Here is a 22,050-nt window from a genome sequence, read left to right as displayed (position 1 = left end):
AAGTTCTTTATGCCTTTAGTCTTATTCTACATCTGTATCCCCTGGATCCCGCACCACCACTTTTTTCTCATTTTGAGGTCTCCTCTGCCACCCTCCCCAGTGTCCAGTTCCAGTCCAAGGAGTCCTCCTGTACGCCAGCTCCTGTCACCCTTTCCTCTTCTCCAGCTTTGGTTTCAATCTACCTCTCTCCATGCTCCTCACATCTGTATTCCTGGCAAGCTTCTTCCTGCTGCTCCACCTGTCCTGGACACTAGCATTGTTGGCACTGAAAGCCCAGGAGAGACAATTTCTGTGCTCTCAGTTATGGTGCTCAGTGCCACAGTGGCCTCTGGAAACTGTCAGAAGCAATTGCAGGAAAAGTTATGCTCTGCCTTTGAGCCCTGGGATGAAACATGCTCAGTCAGGACCTGCAAACTCTACAGGTTTTCTTTGTGGACTGTGGGTTTTCAGATCCTGTATAGGTCTATGGAGAAAAGCCCAGCTTTGTCTGTGGGGAACAGTCCTCCGGTTCCTGTCCTTTCCCATTTTGGAGACAGTGGTGCTGACATTAAGTTAGTGGATGTCCAGACTCTATGCTGGACTTGCACATTGCCAGATTTAGTTGATCGGGCTTGAGGAGCCCCTCTGCCATCCATGTTTCCAGACTCTGCCTGTGCCAGATGGGCATAATTTTTCCCTTGTTTTTACTACTAGAGAAACCTGTACTTACAGGCAATCTAACAAACTAAAAATAAAAATAGCTACAGAAGAAAGGAAACAGCAAATGAGGAAAGACTTGAAGACACTGTGTGCAATCCAAGCTTATTGTTTCTTGCAGTTAAGAAAGAACAGAGAGCAAGTGGAGCTGTTCCCTTTTCACACCCTCAGAACCCTCTGTGAGGGGAGGAGGGAGGGTCAAATGACCCCAGTGGATGCTGTAGTGTAGAAGATTCCACAGCTCAGCACCTTGTGGCACCATCCCCACAACTAGAAATATGTAGAGACCACTGGAAGAATTATTCTTTTGAAAAACATTTTAGAGGTAGGATATGTGTGAGGTTTTCTTGTCCCCTCTTGGGAACATATTGCATCCACAGAGGGACCTTATACTTTGCTTTATGCTCTTCAGCCCAATGTAGGCAGTTTAATTGACTGTGGACAAGAATCCTGATTTGGCTTGTGTAACTGTGACCTGTCAGGATACTGGCCCCTTGTTCACACAGTCCATTAAACCGACAGTGTGAAGCTTTCTAGAAAATAGTCTAGGATTTTAGATATTGAAAGATGCGTCTTAGGTTTTTGGCTCCATAAGCTATGATCACAAGTATTTTCCAGACCAACAGATTAGAAGCCTGCTCTCATCATCTTAACCTGAAGCAAGATTGGGGCTGCATGTGAATGGATGACAGGATTTATCTACAGACATGGCACTATAGAAAAGGCTTGGTAACAAGGCCCCATCCATGGATGGCAATGGTTGAATGAGCCTGCCAGGATCCAAAGCAAGTTACCTAATACTCGTGAGAAAGGAGAGTAGTTTTTTGCCTCGCTCTGGTAGATTATGGTGCTTTTTAGCTATTACTTTCTTTTAAGTGATTTCTACAAAATCCTTCAGTCAATGGCCATGTGTTCTGGTGATATCTACTAATGAATGACCAACCTCTTTTCAGTTGCTTTCAGCTAGACACTGAGTGTGATTTCAGAAGCTTATTTATTCTTGCAAATAATGAGAAAATTGGACTAATATCTTCCTCCCTTCCCTCCCAAAAGCTGGCCTACTCCTGCTGCCAGATGGCCCACTGATTATTTTATGATCACATAGGACCAAATTCTGCAGTTCTCACTCAATCAACATTAAACATTTAAACATTCAATTAAAAATTTCAAATTGATTATAGCACTAGGAGTTTTGCCTGAGTAAGAACTGTGGGATTCAGCTCAAAATTAGAAATCTGACTCTAAACAGCTCAACTGGGAATCCAGAATTCCTTTGTCATCTTCTCCCCTGCCCACTTCTCCTTAGAAGAGAGGCGGGTTGCTTTATGGAGGTATAAAACATTTTTTCTTGAATACAGTATCATAACTGTATTTGCAGACTTGAAATATGTAGCCCTTTTTGTCCTACTAAGTCCACCCAGTTAAGTCTATAACACACATACCCTGAAACTTGGCAATAAGTATTTAACAGATGGAGAATTGCCTGCTTTTGCATGCATACAAGCTCATGGCAAAGAGAAGCTAGAACAGTAGGAGAGGCATTTCCACAACAGATGGTAAATGCTATATTGCCCCTTTTTGAAGAGAGAATGCTTTGTCATGTGCAAATTTCTAGCTCATGCCAGGATGTTTCTGCATTCTTTCATGGCAAGGGGAAGAATAAAAGGTCAGTGATTATTTCTGTTGGCACGTATTATGGTTGTGTAATGCAATAGTTTACTGTCAAAGGGATATCGTATCTTGCAATAATTGAGACACATTGTGTAACCTCCGTGACCACTGTATTACAGAATTATTTAGTTACTCTGGTTCTTAACTGTGTTTTGTCTGCTAGCAATCTTGAAACTAGACTAAGCCAATTGCAGTAGCATTTATGAACCTTACCATAATTTCCTTAAGATTGCACATATTACTTTTCCTAAACCCTATCTATCCTCCTTACACATAGTATTGAAAGCTTAAAGAGTTCCAAAAATTGTTTGCATTTTTTCACTTTCCTTTCCCCTAAAATATTGGGGGAGTTTTGAGTTCCACAGGCAGGATGAAATTCACACAAACACCTGGCAACATATGTTTCATTTCACAATCTCGGCTTGCTTTCATTGCGCAGTGTGTGATACCCTAGTATTTTATGAAAAAATATAGTGCTACTCCTACTATCCAGTCACATGCATATGTGGAAGATTGTTAACATTTAATGAAGATGTAAATATTTAAAGTTTTAAGCATGATGACAATCGGGATTTGTAAATTATATAGGTTCAAAACTAAACTTCTCCCCCCTACTGTTTAAAGAATTAGAGGACATGGGTCAAATTCTGATCTCAAACCATTGTAACTCTGGAGTTTGTGCTCAATGTCAGTTAGTTTGCTTCTGCACTAGGGTAACGGAGAGCAGAATTTCACCACTAAATTTAGAGGAGACATCTCTTAAGGAAAGAAATGTCACAAGGGAGTATTATACACTGGAGAAGAAACGTGGTATATATTTCAAGCAAGGCAGAAACTCAAAGGTCAATTGATCTTACTTGAAAATAAATTATAATAATCTTTTGCACAGGTTTCATTCCTAATCCTTTTACCATTAAATTGAATTTACAGGTGTTACCATCTAGGGTTATCAAGTGAAACCCGATCTCTTAAAAGAACAAGTAGTTCTGGAAATTCAATCTTTGAATGACTTGCTTTGTGGACTTGCTTTGACCTTGTGGAAGTCATGAAGCTTTGCTGTGTGCTACGCAATCAGTCTGTATTACAATGCTTGTTCTTTTTAAGGCTCAATCCTGCAAGATACTGAGCAGTCATGGACCTGTTGTGCACCCTCAAATCCTGTTGAAGTCAGTATGAACTGAGAGTGCTTAGCCCTTTAAAGGATCAAGCCCTGGGTAGAGTGTGCAAAGATGCAGTGCTCTTCCTACAACTGTTATAATTAGTGTGCACAAACACAAATTTAGACTTATTTATTGTAAAATCTAAACTTCTGGCATATAATTTTATTCAACATCCACAGACTTTAACCATTACTTAGCACAGAATAAAAACAGTTCATCTTACACACTAGATTTGTTTTCCTTATTTCAGTTAATATTTGATTTGTACCTTTTATACAAAACACAAGAACAATTTAGTCCAACATCCCATTTAAAACGTCATTTATTGTGTCTAAGTTTGAACCCCATATCCTTCACCCATGGCCACTGATAAATATTTTTCAGTTGACAAAGTCTCATACAGCTGCATCTATAGTATATCCTCTGTTTAAAACTTTTTATGAGATGGGGATTTTGTTATGGAGAAGAAGTTACAATACGAAGGGTTGTTCTAATAACCGAGTTAAGAGCTAGAATACAGTAGCCTAACGTCAGAGGTAGACTTCTTAGTCACAGCTTCATGGAAAGAATGCAGCATTTCACAGCTGTGGTGCAGCATCACATTTGTGGTGCTACATTTAAGGCCGCATCACTTCTATCTTCTATTAAAAGGACAGAGCCCTAGGAACATGGGTCTGCCTGTACTCAAAAGAGCCTACTGAAGTCAGTGGGAGCCATTCCACTGAACGCCTTCGATGAGCTCTGGATCAGGCCTATAGGAGATTTTTTTACTACTTGTTCCCTGTTCTGCAAATACTTTAGGTATAGGGCATTAAGTATTTGCAGAACAGGAATGGAATACCTCATGGTGCTTACCACTGCCCCACTCATCAATTAAGGGAGAAGAGAGTCCTACCCAAAAGAATGCTCTGAAGGGAGTCCTACCCAAAAGAATGATGTATCCCATGGTTCCCAACCAGGGATACGCCTACCCCTGAGGAGTACACAGAGGTCTTCCAGGGTACATTAACTCATCTACATCAGTTTCTCAACCTGGGGTCATGGCATAGGTTTAGGGAAGTTGCAAGGTCAGGGCTAGTGTTAAGGGGTGGCAAGCAGGGCAATTGCCCAGGGCCTCACACAGCTAAGTTACATGTTTCAATTCTCGGTGGCAGGGCTTGGGCTTCAGGGATATAGTAATCTGGAAAGGGTGAGAACCACAGATGTATCCAATACACTGTGGGAGCATGTGTAATTCTGTGGACAAGTTAATGAAAGGAAGGTAAGGATGGTGTAATTCAATTTGTAAAAATCTCCAAGCTCGTAAGTTCAATGGTGTCACCCTCTGCAACATGGCAGGAGGGACTCAGTGCTCCCCCCCCCCCACTTGGTAGAATTTTGATAATACAAAGTCATTTGAAATGTATTACGGGTTGGGTATCATTTGGAAGCCCTTTCTCTCACAAACACAATGGTATCAACATACCAAACCTCGAACAATTATGTATATATTTGAGAAAATGTTTTTTTAATTATGATTTAACACAGGGATGCATGGCTTAAGTAAAGAGATTGATCTTTGGCAATCATAAAGAATCTAGCCTTGACACTTATAACTGAAAACATTTATTCATCAAAGTCATCCTCAGTGTTGTCTCAGTCTAGAGCAGCACTGCTAGACATGTCACATTGATCCTTGTCTGTGCCACCCTCCCGCATCTCTGTACAAGGCAGGCTGCTGGCCAAACATTTGCAGGGTCGTGAGCATTTGATGAGCTGCGAGATTGATTTGGGAGCGCATAGTATTTCACACAACTTCTGTGAAGTGTGATTCCAAACCTGACCCATTTCCAATGACACTATGATCAAAATGTCCACCAATTGGAGGAGCTGGGAGGGGACGAACAATGAATCCCTCTTCCCACACCACAGAGGGTAACACCTTGAAATTATGATTCTGCAAATTTGTACAGATCAAATGACACCTCCCTTAGACCTTTCTATCACTAACTTGCCCATCGAATGAGAATTTACTATTTATGTTCCCAGACTAACAGAGGGCAGATCCAGCTGCCCCTGAAGTCATATAGTCAGTAGCACCTTTTAAAGTATTTTTTTCTTAAAAGCAGTAATTTAAAAGGGTTATTGCTAGTCTTCATTCATACATCTGAAATTTAAACTAAAGTGTAATCTCTATATATGATAGCCCCTGCTAAAGAAAAGTGGCCAATGCACCTATGCCACAATGACTGCATTTTAATAAGTCCATGCACTGAAAAATGTTTTCCCATCCTCTTCTAGGAGATAATGCTGGGCCCTCCAGCATAATGACCTTCAGGCAGATGTGATCACAAAGGAGACAGTCTAGTTGTAGTATTTCAATTCTTAACACCAAGTTCAAAGACAGGCAGTACACTTGCATACCTAGGCTAGACCAAATGTTTTAAATCTTTTTAAAGACAGCTGATGTGAACAGTGCTACAGCCCTAGCAGTCTTAACATGGACTTTCAGAGCTAACACAATTTTCTATGGGCACTTCCACTGGGTTGGCACTTGGCTTGAATCTAGGCTGATTACAAAATACTTAAACTGCACTCAAAATACTAAGGTTATGACAAAAGAAGACAAATGCACAGATGAGACGTATTTTTCCACTCCCTCAGCAGAAAGAAATGGTAGGTTTGATGCAAGCCACTTGCCTTTTTATTGAGAAAGATAGCAAACTGCTTCTATGATTGAGCATTACCTTGCTTAATCAATTCATGCTCCAAATAAATCTCAAAATTTAGGGCCAAATTCTGTTTTATTTATGCAAGTAGTCCCATTAATTTCATAGGACTACTCAGGGGAGTAGAATGAAAATAGTTATGTGACTACAGATTTGTTGGGGTTTTTTTGTGGGGCGGGTTTAGCTGAACAACTTTAGCTCTGAAGTTTGTGAACTGCTACAAATTGTGGCATAAACCTGCTTGACCTCAAGGAGCAAAACATCTTAGCAAAATTAGTAATATAGAAAGGATTTTGGAAGTACATAAACATTTAATGTCAAATTAATGTTTCCAGACAATTTTACCTAAAAACTATGAAAGGAACACAGTCATCTGAAAAAACTCACTTCTGTCTGAATGTATCTACTGTTATAATATCTAAGATTACAATAACTAAAGATTAAATAATGCCATTTTATTTTGTGCATCTGACTGTACTTTGTATGGTCACTATCACTGTTCCAGTGGACCTTTCACACAGCAACAACCAACTAAACAGGAAAATGGGACTGTACAATCACAACAACTGGCAGAAGGACTTGGATAGGTATAGTGTCTGATGCTACTTTTAATTAGTTTATAAATTGACTAAATTTCACATTAACTGTCTCTTTAAAGTGCTGATATATATAGAGAGATATATAACTATATATATATAAAAGTGAAAAAATAACTTCTCATTTTAACCACTTCACAAATGTTAACCCAGTGTTTCTGTATTATGCTATACAATAAAGACTCAAGGAAATTTTGTACATTTACATTTATGGAGAACTTACAATAGCTATAGCCTACATAGGTGGGCCTCAATCCTTTGGCACATCTGTAACTTTACTCAATGCTTATTTAAAAACTTGTAAAAAAACAAATTATTATTTAGGCGGACATAAAAAGGTTTTCAAGTGACTATGAAAAGATGACTGTCTGGCAGGTATTAACATTGGTTTGCATTTGATCCACCATTCTGTGTATTATGCATAATCTAGTAAGAATCATTACAAATGCAACAAACCAACAAAACAGATGCACCAGTAAGACTGTTAGTAACACTTGCAGAGATGGAAGGATGCGGGCAAAGGTATTCTGTTCATGTTAGTCATATGTGAATCAAGAACCTGATTATAATGTCTATTCAAAACAAGCAGCAAGGTAACACCAGTCCCTTTTGCTGTAGCAGTTTATTGCATTTTCCCCTCCTCTCTGGTTATTGCTTTGATCACACTTGCTGTTAAGTTCTGCTTTTCCTCTTATCTTCAAAAAGACTTTTCAGCATGTAAACCTGAACAGCTGAAACCACCACCATTACTCCCAAGTTGACCAAGGACCAAAAATTCACTCTGTCAAAGTTGCTTTCTTGTATATTTCGATCACGAGCTTCAAATGCTCTGAGCAGCGTCTGAATCTGGAGGCTTTTGCTTAACCTGGCTTTGACATTGTTGATGGATTCCTGGTAAGGAACAGAATAGTGTTTTTTTTAGAATGTAAAATCATTTGGAAGGAAACAGAAGTACATTTTCTGCTAATATAAATACATATCACACTTCTCACACTATCATTCACATTGCTGGTTTTTATTTGTGCATGTGTCACTACCATTTTTTCATTTCGTGGTTAGGTAACAGTTACTTCACTGATGAATGTTACACATTATGAACTTTTCATTAATATTTTTTAGCCTTATTGTGTATATTTTCATGTGTTTGAATTTAAATAAGTAATATTTATCCCAGGCTCTGGACATCTTAACAAATCCATTAAAAATAATCCACAACTATTTAACAAAAGAAGACCCCACCCGCTGAAGAAAGAGAGACACTTAGAGCAGAATGCCCTAAAAGTAAACAAATTTGGGCTATGTCAGACCCATGTGGGACATGAAGACCAAAGATGAGGTGCTCACAACCAGCACCATATGACCATGTCCTATAATAAACTGTGTCAAGCAAGCATCTGATATGGCAACTACATTATTAGAGGAAAGACACCATACTGTTGTCCTCTGAATGTTTAGATTAAATTAAATGTTTAGATTAAACCAGCACTATACTTTATGTAGAACTAGATGGACATAAACCAAAACTGCTATATTTAGATTTAATAATCAAAATTAGTCAAGCTATTTCACAATGTACAGCTTCAAACCAACATCATTGCAAATCTGTATCTTTAAGATATCTGAGTGGTCCATTATCTGTATCAGGTGGCTCATGAACAGTTCCATTCTGCACTACTGGACTGCAAAACAAAGCTAACTGTTCTCAGCTGGATTATCTGACCAAGATACCCTTTAACACAAAATGAGCTAGCATTAGCATACAGTATGTTGTTTTTATTTATTTATAGAGCACCTATTGACACAGCAGTCAAACTGTGTTCAGGTAATAGGTGACTTTATTTCTTGAGTGTGTTCTCCTACTGCTTATACTGTTGACTGTTTCTCCTATGTATTTGTATGGCCCCCCGTTTAAAAAGGAGGACTGGCAGACTTTGTCTGAACATTAACTCAGATTCTTGCTTGTAAAAGTTGTGGCATTAACATCCCACCTCTGCATCTTTATACTCCTTTAGAAATTAAGAGTTAATATTTCTAATTATAATCTTTATCTTCTGTTGGGAAGTGAAGGATAATCTAATTTTCAATATTTTAAAATGTATTTAAAATAAATACAGAAAGGATTTGGCATCTTAAACATTCTATTAAGTTCTGGTTTGTGTTAGCAAAGAAAGACCTGGTTTTCATTTATTATAGGAAATAGGACCTGATACACAAACTAGATCATTTTCTACATGGATGAGTAGTCTGTGGGACAGCAGATGGTATGTAAATAAATTTTTAGTGCATGCTGATTCTGCTTTTTTGGAAGGACTCTATTTTCTCTGTCTAACTCAGTAAGTTCAGGGCTCAGTACTGTAGCCTGCTAAGCACTACTGCAACGAGCACAGGCATAGCCTTATTGTCCAGGACTCAGTATTTGCTTCAAAGTTTGTGCAGAGGAACTTATACAACAGTTTGAAAAAACTGTCACAGCAATGAGAGCAAGCTTCTACACCCACAGTGAACTGAATGCTGTTGCGAGGGAGGTGGAAAAGGCTATGACTGGGATGCAGGCAGTGGAGATAGGGTAAAGCCAGTATATGGTTTCAGTGATACCACTTAAAGCAAATGGTGTATGGAGTGCCTGTCGTTAGGATTTTCAGTTATTCTGATTTCGAACTAGGAGCAGGCTGGCTCCAGTGTGCTTATGAGTTGCACGCCCCCCTGAGGGAGGGGGCAGAAGGATAATTGGGCAGCCATGAGGGCCAGCCACTGACACAGAAACATTTCCAAGGGCTCCATGAAAATAGTATCCCTCCCAGGTATTTTCTCAATGCCTTGGGACATAGTGTGTGCATAGCATAATGTCTTTGCCAATTCAACAAACTACGGAAGCCACTCCCTGCAGTTGACTTCATTGTATTTCATCATCAACAAAATACCATGCTCATTAGCTTGACTGGTGGATTAACACTGCTCTCCCTCAACTCTCATCTGCATCCCTCCAAGGTTGAGTCCTCAGTTGTATTACTCAGATAAACAGCTCAGCCACTGTTTAGAAGTATCAGTTATATTAAAGCTTTACTTATTTCCTCTTTCCCCATCTTTGTTAATTGCTATTTATTCCCATTTACTATATAGTGACTAGGGCACTAAGCCAAGATGAGAACAAGAGTTATCCAACAGCATAATTATGAGACACATCAAAGGATATATCCAACAAGTGCTTCTGACTCTACCACAGAGACTGAGCAGAGCATCCCTTTGAGAGAAGTATTACCACCTTTTAGCTATTGGAGGCATTGTTCGTTTGTCCCTTTTCCAATGTGGAGAAGGGAGGCAGGTGGCCAGTGAAAGGACTCAGACTACTGCATACACAGTCCCTTCCAACTGTGCAAGGTGAGGCATAAACACACACTGAAAGATTTCCCATCCAATCTCTCATTTGGAAGGAAGAAAATTGTGTTGTTGGACCTTACGTAGCAGGGTAGTGGACGCGTACAAGTAGAAGAATCCTCAGGGCTACAGAAGATTCTTTAGATGAAACAATATGCAAAACTGATTTATCCTCTGGCAGATCGAGGACTGTATATACTTTGTGATTAACCAAAACACCACATGGAAGAAAAGAAAAAGAGTACCGTGTATATAGGCATATATAAGCAGAGAAATTTGTCAACATTTCAGGGCAACTTTTGGGAATGGGGGCTAGCTTATATGCATGTGAGTTTGATCACTTCTCTTCCCCTCTCTCTCTTCTGCCTAAGAATGATGATGATATATATTTATACAGAAGTTATCATCCAACCACTTTACAAATGTCAGCTAATTAAGCCTCATACTATGTTATGCAGTAAGTGGTAGGTAGTAATCGTTTTGCCCATCATTGAAATGCAGCCATCACTGAGATGTACAGCAGCAGCACTATTGCTGTTCCTCTAGGAAATATGTTTGCTTATCTTATGAAGATAAAGAGGTAGCCACTTTACATTTGTGTATATATAGTTACCAAATAGGTCAGATTTATGACTTTCTTTGTGCCTTCAAGTCACTTGCTCACTCAAAATGAGCTTGAGCTTGATCCCAAATTCTATATGTACACGATCAAGTTAATTGCTCCAGGTCGAAAATAAACCTTAAGTCACCATAAGCACAGACACAAAACAATGAAAAAACCTGCCACTATACACGCACACTGGGATTCTGTTTTAATAACCATAGTAATATTTTGTACTTTTTAGTGCCTTTCATCCAAGGAACTTATTAAATCACACTGAGCAAAGACTCAAAGCTCCCCTATGATAGTTATTACTCACAGACACTTAGGGTATGTCTAGCTGCAATTAGACACCCGCAGCTGGCCCATGCCGGCGGAGTTGGGCCTGCAGGGCTCAGGCTAATTGTGCTAGATGACTCGGGCTTAAGGGGCTGTTAATTGTGGTGTAGACATTTGGGCTCGGCCTGCAATCCAAGTCCTGGGACCCTTCCACCTCACAGGCTCTGAGAGGCTAGACTCCAGCCTGAGTCCAAACACCTGCACTACAATTAAACAGCACCTTACCCCGAGTCAGCTAGCATGGGCCAGCCATGGGGGTCTAACTGCAGTGTAGACATACCCAGTGAGGTTAAATCACTTGCAGTGGGCCACACAGGAAATCCATGGCAGAACTGGAACTAGAATCCAGATCTTTTAATTCCCAATGTTGCTCTTTAACCACAGGCCCCCCTCAATATGGGACAGAGTGAACATAATGTCCTATGAGGAACGCAGCTGATCACTCTGTTTCCCAGCTGCTCAGGCCCTCACATAGAACAAGACTAAGGCATATTCCCATGGCAGAATGATGATATGAGTTTTTCAGATTCTCTTAAACCTCAACCATCTGATGCTGTAGAGCAGAATACTTACCAGAATATCTTCAAGTTTCATATCCAACATGTCTGTGCCTGTAATGTACTTCTTCCAGTCCTCTTGTTCTCCTTCTCCCATATTATCTAGGACCAATTCAAAGAAAATCACCTTCTCTGAAATGGTGCTGAATGTGTTGTCAAAGCAGAACATGTAATCTCCATCTTCTGTTTCCACCCTGTATATGAGCAAACATACATCTTTAAACTACACTGTATTTTTAATGCTGGCTCTAAACTTACATTCTTTAACATTCTTCCTTATGTGATTATGACAGTCATGCAAACAGAAATAATTAGATATGCTATACATAAATAGAAATAAATGAAATGCAAGGACACACTAGGGAATGAGATAGCAGAACCGAAAATTCCAAGTTTTTCTAAGAAAAGAAACTCAGATGATCTTAAATCTTAGTATGATGAGTAGTAGCTTTCCTTCACTTTATTTTTTTAAAAATTAAAGCTTTGAAAGATTAATGCTGACAATCACTTTTAAAAATAAAAGACAGCAGCCACTTCTTCTAGCTATGGAAAATAGAAATACCCTTTAAAAGTTTAAATTGACCACTGGTTGCAAAAGGAGCAGAGGGGATAGAATCTTCATCTTTACAAATGGTCCCTGCTCCACTGAAGTTAATTAATTTTAATTGTATCAATATTGGCCCCAAATATTTGAGAAGGTACATTTGATATCAAAGTTTAAAAAACCAAACCAAATCCTGGAAAGAGATCAGACTGCCAGTATGCCAAATAAATGATTACTTGAAAGAGCGAACAGATTACTTTAGTAGAGAAAATACCCTGCAGCAAAGACCTTTTGGAACTCCACAATAGGGAGAGCTTGGCTGTTGACTGCCAATAAACAGACCACCACCATGGCAAGTCAAACATCCTTCACTCCTGGAGGAACCTATCTGTGACGTATTAATAGACTAATACAAAATTAAGAGTACCTATATATGAAATATTTGTGTGCTCAAGCTGCTTAGTAAAAAAGCCTATAATATAACAATAAACTAAGTAATTGAAGCATGTGAATTTATCAAGCATTTTACAAGCTAACAAGCTTCTTATAGTCTACATTCATGAAATTATTTAGATTAACAATACAACCAGTTTTTACAACTGTTAAGAAAAACTATGATTTTAAATACTCAGTTCTAAGTTTTGTATTTGTTTGAAGCAACTATAATACTGCTGTATATAATACTGAGTTCAAGTTTGGAGATTTTAGACTTACGTGTGGACTCCATCTGATTTTCTCTGATGAAAAACTAGAATTTCACCTTTTGGAGATTCCAAGTAAAAGTCAATATCTAATCCTGCTCCGTCTAAAACCTGTGCAGTCAGCCAAAAAAAAAAAAAAAAGAAAAGAAAAACTCCTGTTTGAATTGTTGAAAAGAAACACTTTATGTAAAGGAATCGATACAGAGAGAATTTAAAGGGTGAATTCATCAACCCTAGAGTTCAAACCAAGTTAACCAGAACCAGGTTTTTGCCAGAAAGATGCTACACAGTTTCAAATTCCAGGATCAGAGTTTGTAGTGCAGGAGACATGCACACTCACCACGCTAGTTACAGCCACAGAAAAGGAGATTCCAGTGGTTTTCTGCCTGTCAGGGAAGTACTGCAGATTTAGGATCCCAATCCAGCAAGATGCTGAGCATTCTCATCTCTCATCAAAGTTAAAAGGAATTGAAGGCATTTAGTATGTCACAGGATCAAACCCTTTGAGCTTATCAACACTAAAAAGTTGTACTGCTTTAACTATACCAGTATGGATGCAGTTATATTGGTATAAAGGGGCTCTTTATACTGGCATAGCTATTCCCACATGGAAAGGAAAATAAATATACTGGTATAAGCCATCTTTATACTGGTATTACTGGTCCATACTAGGGCTTTTATCATTATAACTATTTATAAACACCACCTTTACTCAAAAGAGTTAAACTGGTACAACTTTTAAGTGCAGACTAGACCTTCCTCACTCAGGACACAATCCTGCTCCTACTGAAGTCAATAGCATAACTTTCAATGACCTCAGTAGATGCAAGATTGGAGGTTTACTGAAAGGGAGGAGGAAGAAAATAATTAAGGAAAAAGGTGACCAGAATGAAAGATAAGTAGTGATATAACTTTGATATAGCGATATCATCTGAGCACATTGTATCAATTTCATATTGTTTTACTATATTGTGAACATGTCTTTGGAGAATTTCAGTCAGAAAGAAACTGTTCTTGTCCTTTATCCATTTATTGTGTAAGTGCATCTGAAAAAAATACAGAAATCTGAAGGCAGGTCTGAGAATTGTGAGAGTTTTTTCACATTTCAACATACCTTTGTATATAGGAGGATTTGCTAATTTAAGTAAAGTTAAGCAGTCCTATCTATACAGAAGAATTGTGTTAGCCTTAATTGCATCTTGGCATTTGTGTGACAACAAGGTTAAAAGATGGCACAGCCACACAGTTAGGAATTACCTACTAGTGAGCTGTGGGTGGACACAAACAGTGTGTAAGGAGTCAACTGTAGTAGTTAGAACCTAGTTGCAAACATTGTAAAAATCTGTGTAAACAGACCCTATAAGTCAACAGCTAATTTATTATAGAAGTATGGCAAGTTATAAAGCTGATCATACAGACTGATGGAGGGGAAAAACAACAGAAATTGAGCAAGAGCAGAGAACACTACATACTTGCATGGAACTGCAGGAGGCTGATTACTAACTTTAACCCTGCTGGACTATACATCGCAATCTGCTGCCTAAAACAGACCCCATCATTGTTTTGCTTTAACAAACTTTTAGACTGAGACTTTAAGGTCGGAAGGAACCACAATGATCATCTAGTCTGACCTCCACACATAATTGCCTCAGCAGCATAAAAAGGACCTTAACTTTTTGCCTGCCTGCTACCATCTGCTTAGTCCTTCAAAATCTGGAAGACAAACATAGTTAGGTCGGGAAGTTTGCTGTGTGAGGATCGTTTGCATAACATTTGAACCTGAGCTCCTGGCAGTCCAGTGTGGACATTAGAGGCCCATCTAGCATTTTCCTTGATTTTTCCCCTTGGCCAAAAGTTTCCATCCTGTGGTGGGGGCTGGTTTCCAGACGCACCTCTGAGATCGCTGAACTAGGGTTGCCAGTTTTGGTTGGACTTATTCCTGGAGGTTTCATCACATGATATAGTCTTTAATTCCCACAGACTCCAGGACAATCCTGGAGGGATAAAACCCTAGGCTGAACCTCACTGTCCCGTCTGCCTTTCCCAAGCCTATTTGCCCACCCAGTAACCCCAGTGACAGGCAGGAAGACTCCTGGGTTCCCCCTACCCCGTTACTGCCAATCGCTGGGACGCGGGGTCCGGAAACGAGCTTTATGCCTGGCTAATAAATCTTCCTGACAACGGAGCCAGGTAGCCTCTGCAGGCCGCGCCGCGAGAGCACCCAGCCCTGCTCAGCCTGCAGGGCCCGCTCCCGCCTAGCGCCGCAGGAGGCGGCTGCAGCGAAGGCGGCACAACGAGAAGGCCGGGCGGGAAAGCTGCTCTCCGCCACGCTCGCAGCTGAGGATGCAGGGCCGGCTCCGCCCACTGTGGCTCGCCCCGAAGCGGGTCCCCTCACCTGGTACTCGACCTCCAGCGAGGCGCCCTGCCGCATGGGCTGGAAGAAGCACTCCTTGCGGCCGGCGGGCAGCGTGAAGGTGAAGTCGCTGTCCAGGGAGGGAACGAATCCGAAGGCGCCGGGCGGCGGCAGCAGCAGCAGCAGCAGGTTGTGGAGGAGGAGGAGCAGGCGGGACGCTGTCCCCATCCCCGCGGGCAGCGCTGGGCCTGGCACGGCGCGCTCCGGCTCTGCCCAGCCCGCGGCTGACAGGAACAGGATGTTCTCGTGGATACGGAGGCGGGCGCGACTCCAGCCTGCCAGAGCGCCAGCGAGGCGGCTGCGGCCGAGAGCAGCCGGCCCCGGGGAGGAGCAGCCCGTGCCCGCAGCCCAATCGCGTCGCGGCAGCCACGCCCCGGAAGCGTTCTCAACGTCGCCCGGCGAACGCGCCCCTCCAACGCCCCGTCAGGCTCCCGCGGCAGGGAAGAAGGTACCGCGCTGCCAGCCGGCAAAGGGAAGGGAGGATTTTCTTCAAGGACCGCCCCCAACGTTCATCTGGTGGGAAATGTAGTTCGATGCCCGTGGAAGTGGGCGGATGTGCCCAGACATCAGGCTGCCATTCCTAGGGGGCCAGGAGGGAAGGAAGAGGCGGTGGGGGAGGAGGGACGCTGAAGTACGCATGCGTAGTAGGAGAATTAGGGCTGTTGCTGTCCTCGGAATGTAACGGCCCGCGCAGTTCGAACGAACGGGCGCCGACGGGGCGCCTTTCGGGACAGCTTTAGAGCGCGAAGTGCCCTCGAGAGAGCTCAGCAGCGCGCCCCGAGGGGGTGCGGGAAGACGCTGCTCTACAGGGGCTTTCCTGGCGGTGAGCCAACCCCCTTACTTGGGGAAGGTAGGCGGGGGGCTCTGGGCTGCACGGTCACGGGGCTCCCGCGAGCTGGGCCCGGGTCTCACTCTGCGGCAGTTCTGCGGGGACAGTGCGAGCCCGGCTCGGCGGGATCCCCAGGCCAGGGCCGGTGGCGGCGCCGCTGCTCTTGGTCCTGCCTAGCCGGGGGCTGCATGGGGAAGTGGAGAGCTGCGTTGCTGAGCGACGCGACGTGCTGCGCTCCGGGGCCGAGGAGCCGGGGTGGGTTACCGGGCTGGTGTTTGACTGGCTTGGCTGGTGGTGGTTTTTTTTTAACGGATTTGCCAGACAAATAATGTAATTTGGGCTTTTTTCCGTGGGTCTAAAGCCTGGCGCTATTCGGACAATACACTGGGATAGCTAATATTACAGGTTTCTTTGCCCAGCTACAGATGCAGCAGTGGTCCCACTTCTGCAGTTTAAGCGATAACCGATCATAACTGTTGATAATACTGTAGCTGTGGGCCCACCGACGCGCAAGCCCACCGCGTGTGTGTTGTGTGGGAGGGGGGCGGGGGGTGAGTCAGCTAGAGTGAGGAGCCTGGGATGTTATCAATCTTATGTATGTGTTATCTCCTTAAATACTATAAGTGGCTGTTGAAGGGGGAGTTGCAGAGTTGCCTTGTGGTTGGGGGTTGAGGTTGCAGCGGGCTTGCCTTGTAGTGGGGGTGCTGGGCTTTTTGCATTTGAAAGGTGGTAAACCTAAGTGGTCACCAACCCGTGGCTGCTAAAAGTCCGGCGGGGCTAAGGCAGGCACCCTGCCTGCCCATGCCCTGCACCACTCCCGGAAGCAGCCAGCATGCCCCCTGTGTGGGGATAGGGAGTCTCCAGGCGCTGCTCCTGCCTTCAGGCTCTGCTCCCATTGGCCGGGAGGGGAGGGGTAGTGCACGGAGTCATGTGCGCGCACACACACACACACAGCCCCCCTGGGCCACAGGGATGTCCCGGCAGCTTCCAGGAGCAGGGCCAGGGCAGGCAGGAAACCTGCCTTAGCCCTGCTGCGCTGCCACCTGCGGTAAGTGCTGCCCAACAGGGGCCTGCACCCCTCCCATATCCCAACCCCCGTCCCATCATTGAGCCCCCTGGTGGAGCCTGTACCCCAAACCCCCTCCCGCACCCCAACCCCATCCCAGAGCCCCCCTCCTGCACCCAAAGTCTGTCCCAGAGCTTTCACACTCATCCCCTCCTGTACCCCTGCCCAGGCTCAGCCCGGAGCCCCCTCCACACTCCAAAGCCCGCACCCCCTCCAGTACCCCCTTCCCCAGCTCGGTGAAACTGTGAGTGAGGGTTGGAGAGAACAAGCGATGGGGGGAGGGGGGATGGAGTGAGCAGGGCAAGGCCTCAGGGAAGGGGCAGGGTAGATCTTGGGTTGCACTTAAATTCAGAAAGTGATCTTGCGCTTAAAAAAACTCCTATGGGCTGGGTAGGAGGGGCTCAGTCCTAGAGGCAGGGCTGGTACTGGGAGCAGAAGATCCGGGGACGACGACACACGAGGGTAAAGAAAGCACCGTGCAAGGTTTCTTTCCTCTCTGCTGCTGTTGCAGATACTTGTATGAATAAAGCTTTCTTCCTCCTCACCCACCTGCTTCTGTTTGCCTGTCTAATCTGTGTATGTGTGTAGTGGCACTGGGCATGCTCGCTGGTGAAGGCCCCTCTCCCCAGAATTCCTTGCCAATGTGTCTTGAGTCTGACTGGGAGGAGCCACTTTAAGGGTGAGATGAGAGGTCAGTCCACTATACCAGTGGTTCCCAAACTTGTTCCGCCGCTTGTGCAGGGAAAGCCCCTAACGCGCTGGGCCGGTTTGTTTACCTGCCACGTCCGCAGGTTCGGCTGATCGCTGCTCCCCGTGGCCGCGGTTTGCTGCTCTGGGCCAGTGGGAGCTGCTGGACGACACTGGTGCACTCTGTGTGGGGCTACTGTTGAAGATCACATGGAAACTTCAGCTAGTGGAGAATATGACATCTTGTTCCATTAGTTATGTTCTTAGGTATGCAGGTACCTGGGTGATAAAAGCATAGTTAAATATACTTGCATGAGACACACACAACAGTTGTACTGTGTAGATTGTACTGGCTATCAGTTTTTTTTCTGGTCTAAATGTAATGCATGGGTCTTCCACTTATAAACTCCTATGTGGTTTGGGTTCTGGCGATTCTCTCCTTGTGTACCATTCTGACCACTGAAAGTAGTTGCTAACTTGCTAATGGTCCCCCATCTGAATTGTGAGAGCTCAGGGCATTGTGTTTTCTATATGAGAGGTCTGGGTTCTGAAATTCACTTCTGCCTTTGATCAAAAAAAAAATGAGGGTACCTCACAGTGTCCATGTTCACCAGGGTGGATTTGAAATCACATTGATTTAAATTACAATTTAAATCACTAGTCAGGAAGACTTGATTTAATCATGGATTTCTACATAAAAGTGCATTTTTTTTGGTTGTTACAACCTTTAATATATATTCTTCACAACTCACAGATAGATGTAGGTTTCATTTTTGGAAGGTACACCCTATACATTTTTAAAGTGATTTATTTTGAAAACTTTTCAGAATACTTTTACAGCTATATCAGAAAATGAATAATTGTTTGGTTATTTCATTTATCAAAGCTAATTGGAGCAGGTATTTATGAAGTCATTGGGAGGTGAACTATCTCCAGTTCAACAGGTTAATCATTAATATTTGGTTTCAGAGGAACAGCCGTGTTAGTCTGTATTCGCAAAAAGAAAAGGAGTACTTGTGGCACCTTAGAGACTAACCAATTTATTTGAGCATGAGCTTTAGCTCACGAAAGCTCATGCTCAAATAAATTGGTTAGTCTCTAAGGTGCCACAAGTACTCCTTTTCTTTTTTCATTAATATTTGGAGGATTTTCTTGCCATGCTGTATTAGGAAGAGAAGATCACCAGACAGACATTTAAATTGTTTTATTTAACTAAGGGTATGTCTACACTACGAAATTAGGTCGAATTTATAGAAGTCGGTTTTTTAGAAATCGGTTTTATATATTCGAGTGTGTGTCCCCCCACAGAAAATGCTCTAAGTGCATTAACTTGGCGGAGTGCTTCCACAGTACCGAGGCTAGAGTCGACTTCCGGAGCGTTGCACTGTGGGTGGCTATCCCACAGCTCCCGCAGTCTCCGCTGCCCATTGGAATTCTGGGTTGAGATTCCAATGCCTGATGGGGCTAAAACATTGTCGCGGGTGGTTCTGGGTACATATTGTCAGGACCCCGTTCCCGTCTTCCCTCCGTGAAAGCAAGGGCAGACAATTGTTTTGCGCCTTTTTTCCTGAGTTACCTGTGCAGACGCCATACCACGGCAAGCATGGAGCCCGCTCAGCTCACTGTCACCGTATGTCTCCTGGGTGCTGGCAGACGCGGTACTGCATTGCTACACAGCAGCAGCAACCCATTGCCTTGTGGCAGCAGACGGTGCAATAGGACTGGTAGCCGTCATCGTCATATCCGAGGTGCTCCTGGTCGCCTGTGTGAGGTCGATCAGGAGCGCCTGGACAGACATGGGCACAGGGACTAAATTTGGAGTGACTTGATCATGTCATTCTCTTTAGTCCTGCAGTCAGTCCTATTGAACCATCTTATGGTGAGCAGGCAGGTGATACAGATTGCTAGCAGTCGTATTGCATCATCTTCTGCCAGGCAGGCAAGAGATGAGGATGGCTAGCAGTAGTATTGTACCATCTTCTGCCGAGCAGCCCTGAGATGTGGATGGCATGCAGTCCTTCTGCACCGTCTGCTGCCAGCCAAAGATGTAAAAGATAGATGGAATGTATCAAAACAAGAAATAGACCAGATTTGTTTTGTACTCATTTGCAAGCCCCCCCCCCTCGTCCCCCATCTAGGGGACTCATTCCTCTAGGTCACACTGCAGTCACTCACAGAGAAGGTGCAGCGAGGTAAATCTAGCCATGTATCAATCAGAGGCCAGACTAACCTCCTTGTTCCAATAAGAACAATAACTTAAGTACACCATTTCTTATTGGAACCCTCCATGAAGTCCTGTCTGAAATACTCTTGATATAAAGCCACCCCCTTTGTTGATTTTAACTCCCTGTAAGCCAACCCTGTAAGCCGTGTCGTCAGTCGCCCCTCCCTGCGTCAGAGCAACGGCAGACAATCGTGCATCTGAGTTGAGAGTGCTGTCCAGAGCAGTCACAATGGAGCACTCTGGGATAGCTCCCGGAGGCCAATACCGTCAAATTGTGTCCACAGTACCCCAAATTCGAGCCGGCAAGGCCGATTTAAGCGCTAATCCACTTGTCAGGGGTGGAGTAAGGAAATCGATTTTAAGAGCCCTTTAAGTCGAAATAAAGGGCTTCATCGTGTGGACGGGTGCAGGTTTACATCGATTTAACGCTGATAAATTTGACCTAACGTCCTAGTGTAGACCAGGGCTAAAACAACAACGTTATGTATTCTGGATTTTTTTTCTTCAACAGCAAACGTATAATATTTTAACAAAACAAGCACATGAATGTTTGAATTTACTTAAGCATTCAAGTTTTTTTAAAATCAGGTTTGTTTTTATTAAAATTGTTTTAAACTAAAATAGTTAAAAGAAATATTTTTTTAAAAACAAAACAAAACAAAAATTAAATAGACTATGTCAGCCAGGTCAGTATGAGAAACTTAAAATATTGACTTCTGCAGCTAACTCAGTCATCTTCACCTTCATTTTCCTGTTTGTTCATAATCTGGAAAAGAAAAACAGGCTCTCCTGCTTTTTCAGGTCCCAAACAATTTATCAGTTTGCAAGGAATTAGTCCAAAGGAAGAAAATATTCTTTCTACACCGGCAGAAGAAGCTACTGCTGTTAAAAGCCCACGAAAGCTTATGCCCAAGTACATTTGTTAGTCTCTAAGGTGCCGCAAGGACTCCTTATTGTTTTTGCTGTTAAAAGTGAGATGATCACTTCAACAGTCTCTGAATCCAAGAGTTTAAGTGACTTCCACCAGTTCACTGGTCTGACTTTCTTTAAAACATCATCAGCAAACATATATTTCTTGAATGGTTCACCCTTAGCTCTGAAGTTTATTATAGTTGGCATTATGGATGGATGATTGCTGGATGTCCATGTCATAGCCAACTCCTCTTCTTCAGCAGTTAAAGTTTGACTCTGGTACTGAGTATTGAGAATATTTGCAAGAAAATGAGCTGGAGATCATGTTTGTCCCATTTGTTTTTTTAATGCTTGTAATTTAATTCCATCATTGCATATTTCTCTTTTAAGATCTCACTCAATTCCTTCCAATTCTGAACAGCGTCAGCAACAGAACAGCTATTTCCTTGCATTTTGTTCTAGGCCAGTGGTTCCCAAACTTGTTTCGCCGCTTGTGCAGGGAAAGCCCCTGGTGGGCCGGGTCGGATTGTTTATTTGCTGCATCCACAGGTTTGGCCGATCGCGGCTCCCAGTGGCCGTGGTTCGCTGCTCCAGGTCAATGGGAGCTGCTGGAAGCAGCGCGGGCCGAGGGACGTACTGACTGCTGCTTCCAGCAGCTCCCATTGGCCTGGAGCAGTGAACTGTGGCCACTGGGATCCGCGATCGGCTGAACTTGTGGACGCGGCAGGTAAACATACTGGCCTGGCCCACCAAGGGCTTTCCCTGCACAAGCGGCAGAACAAGTTTGGGAACCACTGTTCTAGGATATAGAAATAGGCTTCAGGGTACTCAGCATGTGTTCAAGATTTCTCTTAAGCCTAATGTTGAGCACTTTGGCTGTGACAGTGCCATCTATTGTTTCACGATTCTGTTCACAAACTGTCATCAGATTAGGCCAGTTCTTGATATAGTGCTCAAAACAGACCATTACT

General features: G+C 43.2%; 2 protein-coding genes across 10 annotated transcripts in view; one reads left to right on the top strand and one right to left on the bottom strand.

Annotated features, from left to right (window-relative positions):
• Positions 1 to 5,116: 5,116 nt before the first annotated feature.
• TMED5 (transmembrane p24 trafficking protein 5) lies at positions 5,117 to 15,660 on the bottom strand. Its single transcript, XM_048862366.2, has 4 exons — positions 15,344 to 15,660; positions 12,962 to 13,059; positions 11,720 to 11,897; positions 5,117 to 7,722 (listed from the first exon to the last, which is right to left on the bottom strand). The coding sequence occupies exons 1-4, from the start codon at positions 15,527 to 15,529 to the stop codon at positions 7,504 to 7,506; spliced, it is 681 nt and encodes a 226-aa protein (XP_048718323.2). The 5' UTR covers positions 15,530 to 15,660; the 3' UTR covers positions 5,117 to 7,503.
• Positions 15,661 to 15,772: 112 nt separating this feature from the next.
• CCDC18 (coiled-coil domain containing 18) overlaps positions 15,773 to 22,050 on the top strand; it is a 66,038-nt gene continuing 59,760 nt past the window's right edge. For 2 of the 9 annotated variants that reach the window (XM_075131624.1, XM_075131626.1), the window contains exon 1: positions 15,927 to 16,184. The gene's annotated coding sequence lies outside the window, so the exon portion shown is untranslated. Of the gene's footprint in view, positions 15,878 to 15,924; positions 16,212 to 22,050 lie in introns of those variants that run through there. The other 7 variants (XM_075131625.1, XM_075131621.1, XM_075131623.1 and 4 more) reach the window with 6 other exon arrangements.

This window comes from Caretta caretta, chromosome 8 (assembly GCF_965140235.1).
Source record: "Caretta caretta isolate rCarCar2 chromosome 8, rCarCar1.hap1, whole genome shotgun sequence".
Taxonomy (NCBI): domain Eukaryota; kingdom Metazoa; phylum Chordata; order Testudines; family Cheloniidae; genus Caretta; species Caretta caretta.
The sequence above is the reverse complement of the archived record's forward strand: the minus strand, read 5'-3'. Positions and strand labels throughout refer to the sequence as shown.